Raw genomic sequence first — 13,136 nt, 5'->3', positions numbered from 1 at the left:
AGATTTCCATCAAGATAGTATGAGCATATTTGAATGAATGACCAAGTTAGATGTGTGGGGCTCAAAATGCCCTGAAAATCCACTTTCCGTTGTTTCTGTTTTAGCTGTGCATCTGTCATTTTGTCAACACCAAAAACAGCATCCGTTTTGTCGTTCTTCTCAACCGAAACTGACCTGCTAAAAAAACAATTGTATGTCGATTTTGGTATTATTAACACCAAATTTTGCATTTATTGTTTTACTTTTCATCTAATATATGGCATAATTTTTAAAATATGAGATACATTAAGTACAGGACCGCACCACACATTTGTTTACTATGCAAATAAGCAAATCTAACCCCAGGCTCGGGTCGATCAGAACACGGGAAGAAACGACAAGCGCAAATTCCACCACACTGCCATTCTCCACGCTAGTCAAATTCTACCGTAGTTATGAATTACGGAAACGTGTCAAGAAATTAAATAGTAATATTCGTTGCGCATGGTTATGACGTTGCTACCACACCGCCTTTAGTAATATTCCAGTATAATTCTGGTGGGGGGGCACAAGAAATTGTACCCATGTGGGGAATCTAACCCGGGTCTTCGGCATTACTAGCCGAACTACTTGGCTACCCTGCCTCCCCGACCCTTTGAACTTTACGGAGGAACGACTACAATTTGTAAAATATTTTTATTTGCAGATATATCAGGGTGAAATATTACAGTAGGCCCGTGTCCTGGCAAGATAAAGCATCAAGAAAATGTTTATTTTGTTTAATGTTCGTATCCGAGTCTAGAAAAGGCGTCGATTCATCACATGGGCACAGTGTGTGATGTTCAATTATAGGGTCCCCTCCGTGATATTGCTGGATTGTTACTGAAAACGTCTCACTCACTCACTCACTCAGAAATGACGTAGCCGAGAACTGTTACTCTTTGGAAACATAAACTGCGAAACAATGGTAACCCGGATGTAAACAGTAAGGTTGGTTCCCGGTATCCCAGTCTGTTATACACACTCAGAATCAAGTCATACAGTCCATGAAAGAATGGCATGCCTGGCAAGTCTAGATTCTTATTTTAGTATGTGATAATGAAGAAAGTCTTTGAACTCTATTTTATGACATTTTATGAATATAATTTAGGAACCATTTTTTGTGAAAAATATGTTCTCTGTTCATCTCATAGACGAGATGTCATTCTGTAAGTACCCCATACTAGTATTCTTGCAATGTTATAATATCAGAAGGTACTATGGGATCACAATAGGGCCCGTATGTGAGTCACGGAACTTCGCGAGACCTTAGTACTTCCGGTTACAAACAACGTTGCATATCTTTTCGAATGGTCTCAGGGTTGTCAATCTGCGGAACCGATAATCCCTGGAAGATTAACATACTTTGCTAAATTGGCGAACTATTACGGCTGTTGACAGCTGCGACAGCAAGCATGTTTGTATGTTTGGTCCGATCTGATAAAGTCAGATTTGGCAGTCGTGCAATTTGGAACCAGGAATGGTTGTTGACTTTACGCTTGTCAACGGACTATACGCTTGTCAACGGAAATCTGGTACCAGAAGTAAACTGGGCCCCGTCTTGCATTTCGCCGTTTACTTACAGGCCCCATGATTCTTTCAAAGGTTAAATTTTAAGATAAAGACGACATCATTCTTACTCTCACTAATTGTTCTCATTTTGTTCTCCTTCTGCTGCTTTGGCGCTTCACACTCATAATGCGCCAACGCACCAGGTCCCGGAAGCCAGTATGTAGTAACGCAGGGTTTTTACCATCCACAGACACGTAATAAAATGTTTCTTTCACCAGTCTCGATTCTGCGATACAAAGTCCAACTCCTCGGTCGACTTGTGTCACGTGTGTGCGGCCCTTAAACCCCGACAGGTCTTAAGTCCCGATTGAACATGAATAATCATTAGTGGGCGGGGCTTATGTGCTACGTCACATATGGGCGACAATGGTTTCTGTTGAACTAAGGATAGAATACATGTCTCAATGACAGGTCTCTTTGCGTTATGCAATGTCTCAACCACAAGATGCATACGAGATATGTGTAAGTATTTAGTATATGTGCCGTTTATTCAATATGATGTGCTTTTGATTTTTTTAGACGCAGCTTCCTACAGGTAGCATTGGCTGAGCTGAAGCGATTTCCAAAGCCATCTCGAAAACATCCACTGGCTGACATTAGACTATGCCATGTCTCAGCCCAGTCCTAACTTTTCATTGCAATCCTTCCATACACAGTAAAATATATTGTCAGCCGACGTAATACTTATGCGATGCATATTGCCACACCTAATTAGGCTATTTCCGCGCATGTCAAAAGTGGGTCAACTCTGATAGTGCACTGATGTAAGGCAGGTTACCCAGGCCGAAGCAATGCTACTCACGCTATGTGCTAGTTCACATTTTGAAAAATAAAAGGAAATATATATATCCCCAATTTTTCCTAGAATGACAACTCATTCTTCTGCAATTTTGGTCTTGTAAGTGAAGTGGACAGATAAATTCTTTTAAAGTGTAATAGTTTCTGTTATGAAGCCAAATTAAATATAAAGCATAAAAAATAACCACTATACCAAAACCTTCACCAGTTAATATGTGTGCAAGAGGCCAGTTCTCTCTAGAATACCATTGTGTAGAGGTTGTTGTTAAAGACAGCACACCTATTCACTCTTAAATGTCATTTATATTTCTTTCATAACTGGAAATCACTTAAATATCAACAATTTCGTAGTATTTATGGAATTATTTTTATCCCTTCTTGACAATCTTGGTAATCCCTGATCACTTGGAGCCTATACAGCCTTCTGTAGACCAAATATTTCATTCAGTCTCTCTCCCATTTCAGTCACCACTTTCCGCACTCTCGGCGCTTCATGGCGAACAGTCAGCGGGCAGATGACAGGTGGTGGCAGGTGCTCAGGGGAGATCCATCCAGCCCCAGGCACCCCAAGAGACTGGTAGGACATGAAAAGCATCTTCATTTTCCCCTACGATTTCAGAAAAGGACCAGTCGGAACTTAAGACCCTGTCGGAGGTTAAGACCTCGGCTACCAGGCCTTAAGTTCCGACAAGGTCTTAAGCTCCGGTTGAAGTCTTGCCCCCTACCTGGCCCCTCATGGTTGATTGTGGCTGGTGCAGACCATTCCCCTGATCACTTGGAGCCTGTACAGACCTCTGTAGACCAAATATTTCATTCACTCTCCCTCTCTTTTCAGTCACCCCTTTCCGCACTCTCGGCGCTTCATGGCGAACAGTCAGCGGGCAGATGACAGGTGGTGGCAGGTGCTCAGGGGAGATCCATCCAGCCCCAGGCACCCCAAGAGACTGGTAGGACATGAAAAGCATCTTCATTTTCCCCTACGATTTGAGAAAAGGACCAGTCGGAACTTAAGACCCTGTCGGAGGTTAAGACCTCGGCTACCAGGCCTTAAGTTCCGACAAGGTCTTAAGCTCCGGTTGAAGTCTTGCCCCCTACCTGGCCCCTCATGGTTGATTGTGGCTGGTGCAGACCATTCCCCTGATCACTTGGAGCCTGTACAGACCTCTGTAGACCAAATATTTCATTCACTCTCCCTCTCTTTTCAGTCACCCCTTTCCGCACTCTCGGCGCTTCATGGCGAATAGTCAGCGGGCAGATGACAGGTGGTGGCAGGTGCTCAGGGGAGATCCATCCAGCCCCAGGCACCCCAAGAGACTGGTAGGACATGAAAAGCATCTTCATTTTCCCCTACGATTTCAGAAAAGGACCAGTCGGAACTTAAGACCCTGTCGGAGCTTAAGACCTCGTCTACCAGGCCTTAAGTTCCGACAAGGTCTTAAGCTCCGGTTGAAGTCTTGCCCCCTACCTGGCCCCTCATGGTTGATTGTGGCTGGTGCAGACCATTCCCCTGATCACTTGGAGCCTGTACAGACCTCTGTAGACCAAATATTTCATTCACTCTCTCTCTCTTTTCAGTCACCCCTTTCCGCACTCTCGGCGCTTCATGGCGAACAGTCAGCGGGCAGATGACAGGTGGTGGCAGGTGCTCAGGGGAGATCCTAACAGCCCCAGGCACCCCAAGAGACTGGTAGGACATGAAAAGCATCTTCATTGTGCCCTACCTTTTCAGAAAAGGACCAGTCGGAACTTAAGACCCTGTTTGAGTTTAAATATTTAAATATTTTAACTCTGAAAAGGTCTTCAGTCCTGGTTGAAGTCTTGCCCCCTACCTGGCCCCTCATGGTTGATTGTGGCTGGTGCAGACCATTCCCCTGATCACTTGGAGCCTGTACAGACCTCTGTAGACCAAATATTTCATTCACTCTCTCTCTCTTTTCAGTCACCACTTTCCGCACTCTCGGCGCTTCATGGCGAACAGTCAGCGGGCAGATGACAGGTGGTGGCAGGTGCTCAGGGGAGATCCATCCAGCCCCAGGCACCCCAAGAGACTGGTAGGACATGAAAAGCATCTTCATTTTCCCCTACGATTTGAGAAAAGGACCAGTCGGAACTTAAGACCCTGTCGGAGCTTAAGACCTCGTCTACCAGGCCTTAAGTTCCGACAAGGTCTTAAGCTCCGGTTGAAGTCTTGCCCCATACCTGGCCCCTCATGGTTGATTGTGGCTGGTGCAGACCATTCCCCTGATCACTTGGAGCCTGTACAGACCTCTGTAGACCAAATATTTCATTCACTCTCTCTCTCTTTTCAGTCACCCCTTTCCGCACTCTCGGCGCTTCATGGCGAACAGTCAGCGGGCAGATGACAGGTGGTGGCAGGTGCTCAGGGGAGATCCATCCAGCCCCAGGCACCCCAAGAGACTGGTAGGACATGAAAAGCATCTTCATTTTCCCCTACGATTTCAGAAAAGGACCAGTCGGAACTTAAGACCCTGTCGGAGCTTAAGACCTCGTCTACCAGGCCTTAAGTTCCGACAAGGTCTTAAGCTCCGGTTGAAGTCTTGCCCCCTACCTGGCCCCTCATGGTTGATTGTGGCTGGTGCAGACCATTCCCCTGATCACTTGGAGCCTGTACAGACCTCTGTAGACCAAATATTTCATTCACTCTCCCTCTCTTTTCAGTCACCCCTTTCCGCACTCTCGGCGCTTCATGGCGAATAGTCAGCGGGCAGATGACAGGTGGTGGCAGGTGCTCAGGGGAGATCCATCCAGCCCCAGGCACCCCAAGAGACTGGTAGGACATGAAAAGCATCTTCATTTTCCCCTACGATTTCAGAAAAGGACCAGTCGGAACTTAAGACCCTGTCGGAGGTTAAGACCTCGGCTACCAGGCCTTAAGTTCCGACAAGGTCTTAAGCTCCGGTTGAAGTCTTGCCCCCTACCTGGCCCCTCATGGTTGATTGTGGCTGGTGCAGACCATTCCCCTGATCACTTGGAGCCTGTACAGACCTCTGTAGACCAAATATTTCATTCACTCTCCCTCTCTTTTCAGTCACCCCTTTCCGCACTCTCGGCGCTTCATGGCGAACAGTCAGCGGGCAGATGACAGGTGGTGGCAGGTGCTCAGGGGAGATCCATCCAGCCCCAGGCACCCCAAGAGACTGGTAGGACATGAAAAGCATCTTCATTTTCCCCTACGATTTCAGAAAAGGACCAGTCGGAACTTAAGACCCTGTCGGAGCTTAAGACCTCGTCTACCAGGCCTTAAGTTCCGACAAGGTCTTAAGCTCCGGTTGAAGTCTTGCCCCCTACCTGGCCCCTCATGGTTGATTGTGGCTGGTGCAGACCATTCCCCTGATCACTTGGAGCCTGTACAGACCTCTGTAGACCAAATATTTCATTCACTCTCTCTCTCTTTTCAGTCACCCCTTTCCGCACTCTCGGCGCTTCATGGCGAACAGTCAGCGGGCAGATGACAGGTGGTGGCAGGTGCTCAGGGGAGATCCATCCAGCCCCAGGCACCCCAAGAGACTGGTAGGACATGAAAAGCATCTTCATTTTGCCCTACCTTTTCAGAAAAGGACCAGTCGGAACTTAAGACCCTGTTTGAGTTTAAATATTTAAATATTTTAACTCTGAAAAGGTCTTCAGTCCTGGTTGAAGTCTTGCCCCCTACCTGGCCCCTCATGGTTGATTGTGGCTGGTGCAGACCATTCCCCTGATCACTTGGAGCCTGTACAGCCTTCTGTAGACCAAATATTTCATTCACTCTCTCGCTCTTTTCAGTCACCCCTTTCCGCACTCTCGGCGCTTCATGGCGAACAGTCAGCGGGCAGATGACAGGTGGTGGCAGGTGCTCAGGGGAGATCCATCCAGCCCCAGGCACCCCAAGAGACTGGTAGGACATGAAAAGCATCTTCATTTTCCCCTACGATTTGAGAAAAGGACCAGTCGGAACTTAAGACCCTGTCGGAGCTTAAGACCTCGTCTACCAGGCCTTAAGTTCCGACAAGGTCTTAAGCTCCGGTTGAAGTCTTGCCCCCTACCTGGCCCCTCATGGTTGATTGTGGCTGGTGCAGACCATTCCCCTGATCACTTGGAGCCTGTACAGACCTCTGTAGACCAAATATTTCATTCACTCTCCCTCTCTTTTCAGTCACCCCTTTCCGCACTCTCGGCGCTTCATGGCGAATAGTCAGCGGGCAGATGACAGGTGGTGGCAGGTGCTCAGGGGAGATCCATCCAGCCCCAGGCACCCCAAGAGACTGGTAGGACATGAAAAGCATCTTCATTTTCCCCTACGATTTGAGAAAAGGACCAGTCGGAACTAAAGACCCTGTTTGAGTTTAAATATTTAAATATTTTAACTCTGAAAAGGTCTTCAGTCCTGGTTGAAGTCTTGCCCCCTACCTGGCCCCTCATGGTTGATTGTGGCTGGTGCAGACCATTCCCCTGATCACTTGGAGCCTGTACAGCCTTCTGTAGACCAAATATTTCATTCACTCTCTCTCTCTTTTCAGTCACCCCTTTCCGCACTCTCGGCGCTTCATGGCGAACAGTCAGCGGGCAGATGACAGGTGGTGGCAGGTGCTCAGGGGAGATCCATCCAGCCCCAGGCACCCCAAGAGACTGGTAGGACATGAAAAGCATCTTCATTTTCCCCTACGATTTGAGAAAAGGACCAGTCGGAACTTAAGACCCTGTCGGAGCTTAAGACCTCGTCTACCAGGCCTTAAGTTCCGACAAGGTCTTAAGCTCCGGTTGAAGTCTTGCCCCCTACCTGGCCCCTCATGGTTGATTGTGGCTGGTGCAGACCATTCCCCTGATCACTTGGAGCCTGTACAGACCTCTGTAGACCAAATATTTCATTCACTCTCTCTCTCTTTTCAGTCACCCCTTTTCGCACTCTCGGCGCTTCATGGCGAACAGTCAGCGGGCAGATGACAGGTGGTGGCAGGTGCTCAGGGGAGATCCATCCAGCCCCAGGCACCCCAAGAGACTGGTAGGACATGAAAAGCATCTTCATTTTGCCCTACCTTTTCAGAAAAGGACCAGTCGGAACTTAAGACCCTGTTTGAGTTTAAATATTTAAATATTTTAACTCTGAAAAGGTCTTCAGTCCTGGTTGAAGTCTTGCCCCCTACCTGGCCCCTCATGGTTGATTGTGGCTGGTGCAGACCATTCCCCTGATCACTTGGAGCCTGTACAGACCTCTGTAGACCAAATATTTCATTCACTCTCTCTCTCTTTTCAGTCACCACTTTCCGCACTCTCGGCGCTTCATGGCGAACAGTCAGCGGGCAGATGACAGGTGGTGGCAGGTGCTCAGGGGAGATCCATCCAGCCCCAGGCACCCCAAGAGACTGGTAGGACATGAAAAGCATCTTCATTTTCCCCTACGATTTCAGAAAAGGACCAGTCGGAACTTAAGACCCTGTCGGAGGTTAAGACCTCGGCTACCAGGCCTTAAGTTCCGACAAGGTCTTAAGCTCCGGTTGAAGTCTTGCCCCCTACCTGGCCCCTCATGGTTGATTGTGGCTGGTGCAGACCATTCCCCTGATCACTTGGAGCCTGTACAGACCTCTGTAGACCAAATATTTCATTCACTCTCCCTCTCTTTTCAGTCACCCCTTTCCGCACTCTCGGCGCTTCATGGCGAACAGTCAGCGGGCAGATGACAGGTGGTGGCAGGTGCTCAGGGGAGATCCATCCAGCCCCAGGCACCCCAAGAGACTGGTAGGACATGAAAAGCATCTTCATTTTCCCCTACGATTTGAGAAAAGGACCAGTCGGAACTTAAGACCCTGTCGGAGCTTAAGACCTCGTCTACCAGGCCTTAAGTTCCGACAAGGTCTTAAGCTCCGGTTGAAGTCTTGCCCCCTACCTGGCCCCTCATGGTTGATTGTGGCTGGTGCAGACCATTCCCCTGATCACTTGGAGCCTGTACAGACCTCTGTAGACCAAATATTTCATTCACTCTCTCTCTCTTTTCAGTCACCCCTTTCCGCACTCTCGGCGCTTCATGGCGAACAGTCAGCGGGCAGATGACAGGTGGTGGCAGGTGCTCAGGGGAGATCCATCCAGCCCCAGGCACCCCAAGAGACTGGTAGGACATGAAAAGCATCTTCATTTTGCCCTACCTTTTCAGAAAAGGACCAGTCGGAACTTAAGACCCTGTTTGAGTTTAAATATTTAAATATTTTAACTCTGAAAAGGTCTTCAGTCCTGGTTGAAGTCTTGCCCCCTACCTGGCCCCTCATGGTTGATTGTGGCTGGTGCAGACCATTCCCCTGATCACTTGGAGCCTGTACAGCCTTCTGTAGACCAAATATTTCATTCACTCTCTCTCTCTTTTCAGTCACCCCTTTCCGCACTCTCGGCGCTTCATGGCGAACAGTCAGCGGGCAGATGACAGGTGGTGGCAGGTGCTCAGGGGAGATCCATCCAGCCCCAGGCACCCCAAGAGACTGGTAGGACATGAAAAGCATCTTCATTTTCCCCTACGATTTGAGAAAAGGACCAGTCGGAACTTAAGACCCTGTCGGAGCTTAAGACCTCGTCTACCAGGCCTTAAGTTCCGACAAGGTCTTAAGCTCCGGTTGAAGTCTTGCCCCCTACCTGGCCCCTCATGGTTGATTGTGGCTGGTGCAGACCATTCCCCTGATCACTTGGAGCCTGTACAGACCTCTGTAGACCAAATATTTCATTCACTCTCCCTCTCTTTTCAGTCACCCCTTTCCGCACTCTCGGCGCTTCATGGCGAATAGTCAGCGGGCAGATGACAGGTGGTGGCAGGTGCTCAGGGGAGATCCATCCAGCCCCAGGCACCCCAAGAGACTGGTAGGACATGAAAAGCATCTTCATTTTCCCCTACGATTTGAGAAAAGGACCAGTCGGAACTTAAGACCCTGTCGGAGGTTAAGACCTCGGCTACCAGGCCTTAAGTTCCGACAAGGTCTTAAGCTCCGGTTGAAGTCTTGCCCCCTACCTGGCCCCTCATGGTTGATTGTGGCTGGTGCAGACCATTCCCCTGATCACTTGGAGCCTGTACAGACCTCTGTAGACCAAATATTTCATTCACTCTCCCTCTCTTTTCAGTCACCCCTTTCCGCACTCTCGGCGCTTCATGGCGAACAGTCAGCGGGCAGATGACAGGTGGTGGCAGGTGCTCAGGGGAGATCCATCCAGCCCCAGGCACCCCAAGAGACTGGTAGGACATGAAAAGCATCTTCATTTTCCCCTACGATTTGAGAAAAGGACCAGTCGGAACTTAAGACCCTGTCGGAGCTTAAGACCTCGTCTACCAGGCCTTAAGTTCCGACAAGGTCTTAAGCTCCGGTTGAAGTCTTGCCCCCTACCTGGCCCCTCATGGTTGATTGTGGCTGGTGCAGACCATTCCCCTGATCACTTGGAGCCTGTACAGACCTCTGTAGACCAAATATTTCATTCACTCTCTCTCTCTTTTCAGTCACCCCTTTTCGCACTCTCGGCGCTTCATGGCGAACAGTCAGCGGGCAGATGACAGGTGGTGGCAGGTGCTCAGGGGAGATCCATCCAGCCCCAGGCACCCCAAGAGACTGGTAGGACATGAAAAGCATCTTCATTTTGCCCTACCTTTTCAGAAAAGGACCAGTCGGAACTTAAGACCCTGTTTGAGTTTAAATATTTAAATATTTTAACTCTGAAAAGGTCTTCAGTCCTGGTTGAAGTCTTGCCCCCTACCTGGCCCCTCATGGTTGATTGTGGCTGGTGCAGACCATTCCCCTGATCACTTGGAGCCTGTACAGACCTCTGTAGACCAAATATTTCATTCACTCTCTCTCTCTTTTCAGTCACCCCTTTCCGCACTCTCGGCGCTTCATGGCGAACAGTCAGCGGGCAGATGACAGGTGGTGGCAGGTGCTCAGGGGAGATCCATCCAGCCCCAGGCACCCCAAGAGACTGGTAGGACATGAAAAGCATCTTCATTTTCCCCTACGATTTGAGAAAAGGACCAGTCGGAACTTAAGACCCTGTCGGAGCTTAAGACCTCGTCTACCAGGCCTTAAGTTCCGACAAGGTCTTAAGCTCCGGTTGAAGTCTTGCCCCCTACCTGGCCCCTCATGGTTGATTGTGGCTGGTGCAGACCATTCCCCTGATCACTTGGAGCCTGTACAGACCTCTGTAGACCAAATATTTCATTCACTCTCTCTCTCTTTTCAGTCACCACTTTCCGCACTCTCGGCGCTTCATGGCGAACAGTCAGCGGGCAGATGACAGGTGGTGGCAGGTGCTCAGGGGAGATCCATCCAGCCCCAGGCACCCCAAGAGACTGGTAGGACATGAAAAGCATCTTCATTTTCCCCTACGATTTGAGAAAAGGACCAGTCGGAACTTAAGACCCTGTCGGAGGTTAAGACCTCGTCTACCAGGCCTTAAGTTCCGACAAGGTCTTAAGCTCCGGTTGAAGTCTTGCCCCCTACCTGGCCCCTCATGGTTGATTGTGGCTGGTGCAGACCATTCCCCTGATCATTTGGAGCCTGTACAGACCTCTGTAGACCAAATATTTCATTCACTCTCTCTCTCTTTTCAGTCACCACTTTCCGCACTCTCGGCGCTTTAGGACCCTCTCTGTACCCTCTTGGTTGCTTTGTCTTGTGCAGAGACCCCACCGCATCCCTTTTACCATGTGCAATGCCCTCTTGACTCAACATTTCATTCATTTTCTCTCTCATCCCAGCCCACTTTGGCCACTTTCTTGGCATGTCAGGCAGACAGTCAGAGTGTACCTTGGACCTGCAGCCAGCAGCCCCAGGAGAGCTTCATCCAGCCCTAAGCAACTCTGGGACTGGTAGGAAATGAAACGCATCTTCTTTTTGCTGGGCCTGTTCTTGAAATGCATTGTGTACAGCCTTCAGTGCTGACCGAATCATCTGACATTTGTGATTTGATGATTTTGTGTAAGAATTTTGTGTTCTTGAAATTTTGTATCCATGCAGTAATTACAACTAATTTCTAATATTTAGTTGCTTCTTTTCTAGTCTGATGACTTCTGCAGAATGTGTGGAGAGAAGTTTTTAAGCATGCTGAGTCAAAAAAGAAATATTCTTTCTTTAGGGCACTATGAAAGAACAAGAGATGGTAAGGTGATTAAATTGTTATTATTTCATCGCTGAGAACTGAGTGATGTACTCAATACACTGACAGTGCCACAATCAGTTCCATTAGGCTACACCTCCTTTCCAAAACATGGGTATACAGAATGTCAAGTCACAATATGGAGGTTGAGAATGGAGACTGGCTGCCTGCATATGATTCCAAATGGTTCGTGAGGACAGTCGACCTCTTAACATCTCAGCCCTGGTTCATGTAGCCAGCAGAAATCTGTCACGTAGGTGACATAGGATGATCTGACGGTCTTCTGCTTGTGTCGTCACACATGGACAACCTGACCTTTTGCAATCAGAAGCGGTGCCAGTTTTTTTGTAGATGACCTCTCAAGTCATACACAGTACGATATCTGCATCCCATTGCTCTTGCGACGTCAATAGCTGATCTTCTCGCTTTTCACATGCCAACGGCACATTCATGTTGCACAGTCGTGCCATTTAAAATATCGTTAGAACTGTGGTTTAAAGGTGTTTTTTATCCCCCCGTCATGTAATGTGGGGGGATATAGTTGACGCCTCGTCTGTCCGTCCATCCGTAATCATTTTGTTTCCGAAACATAACTCAGAAACCATTCAATATTTTTAGACCAAACTTGATAGATATGGTAATCTCAGCCAATGGTTGTGCCTTTTGCTATTTACAGATTTTTGGCATTTATATTTTTTTTTTTTTACATGGAACATTTTGGTGTTAGTTTTATGATTGGGTGGGCTTCGTTTCCGGAACAGAACTCAAAAACCATGTGGTATTTTTCTGCAAAACTTGGTAGATATATCAGTCAGAGCCTGAAGTGGTGCCTTTTGTCATGTACAGGATCTTGTGATGTATTATTTTCTCGGTTTCCATGGAAACATTTCAGACTTAGTCTCGAAATGGGGGGATGGTATTCATTTCCGGAGCAGAACTGAAAAACCGTTCAGTGTTTTTTCTGCAAAACTTGGTAGATATATCAATCAGAACCTATAGTGGTACCTTTTGCTATGTATAGGATCTTGTGATCATGGAAACACTTTGGACCTTGCCTGAAAAGTGAAAGGTGTGTTTTATTTCCAGAGCAGAACTCTCAAACTTCTCTCAAAATGGAAGGGTGGGCTTTGTTACCAGGGCTCAACTCGAAAACCATTTCATATCTTTCAACAGATCTTGGGAGATATATCAGACATGTCTTGAAATTGTGACTTTGCTGGTTACAGATCTATGGCATTTATAATTTTCATGATTTCCATGGAAACAATTCAAACTTAGTCTATAAAAACAATGAGTAACTCTCAGATTATTTGTCCTTTCAAACATGTGGGGGCCGGATGGATATGTCATCTTCTGATGACTCTTGTTTCACTTCTTGAGGCCAATGCAAACATGTGCAAATGAGGAAAACTTCGATGCAAAGATCACATGAACGATTGCACATGCAAAACCTGATGTGGCACTAACGTCATTTGCTCGACGAATTGATGGGTTTGAGTGGGTTTTGCTAACGGTTTTCTGGAGTCGAAAGTTTGGGATCCCATTTCGGATATACAGATGTATCATCAGAGAAACATTATTCATTATTATCCTCCCGGCATATAATGGAAGAGGAGAATACAGTGTTTTGTGTA

General features: G+C 47.7%; 1 protein-coding gene across 1 annotated transcript in view; it reads left to right on the top strand.

Moving 5' to 3' along the window:
- LOC137271681 (probable glutamate receptor) overlaps positions 1-13,136 on the top strand; it is a 44,345-nt gene that overhangs the window by 6,420 nt on the left and 24,789 nt on the right. The window contains exon 3 of the mRNA XM_067804106.1: positions 1,809-1,856. Coding sequence (XP_067660207.1) covers positions 1,809-1,856 — 48 coding nt within the window. The remainder of the gene's footprint in view (positions 1-1,808; positions 1,857-13,136) is intronic.

Source organism: Haliotis asinina, chromosome 2 (assembly GCF_037392515.1).
Source record: "Haliotis asinina isolate JCU_RB_2024 chromosome 2, JCU_Hal_asi_v2, whole genome shotgun sequence".
Taxonomy (NCBI): Eukaryota; Metazoa; Mollusca; class Gastropoda; order Lepetellida; family Haliotidae; genus Haliotis; species Haliotis asinina.
The sequence above is the reverse complement of the archived record's forward strand: the minus strand, read 5'-3'. Positions and strand labels throughout refer to the sequence as shown.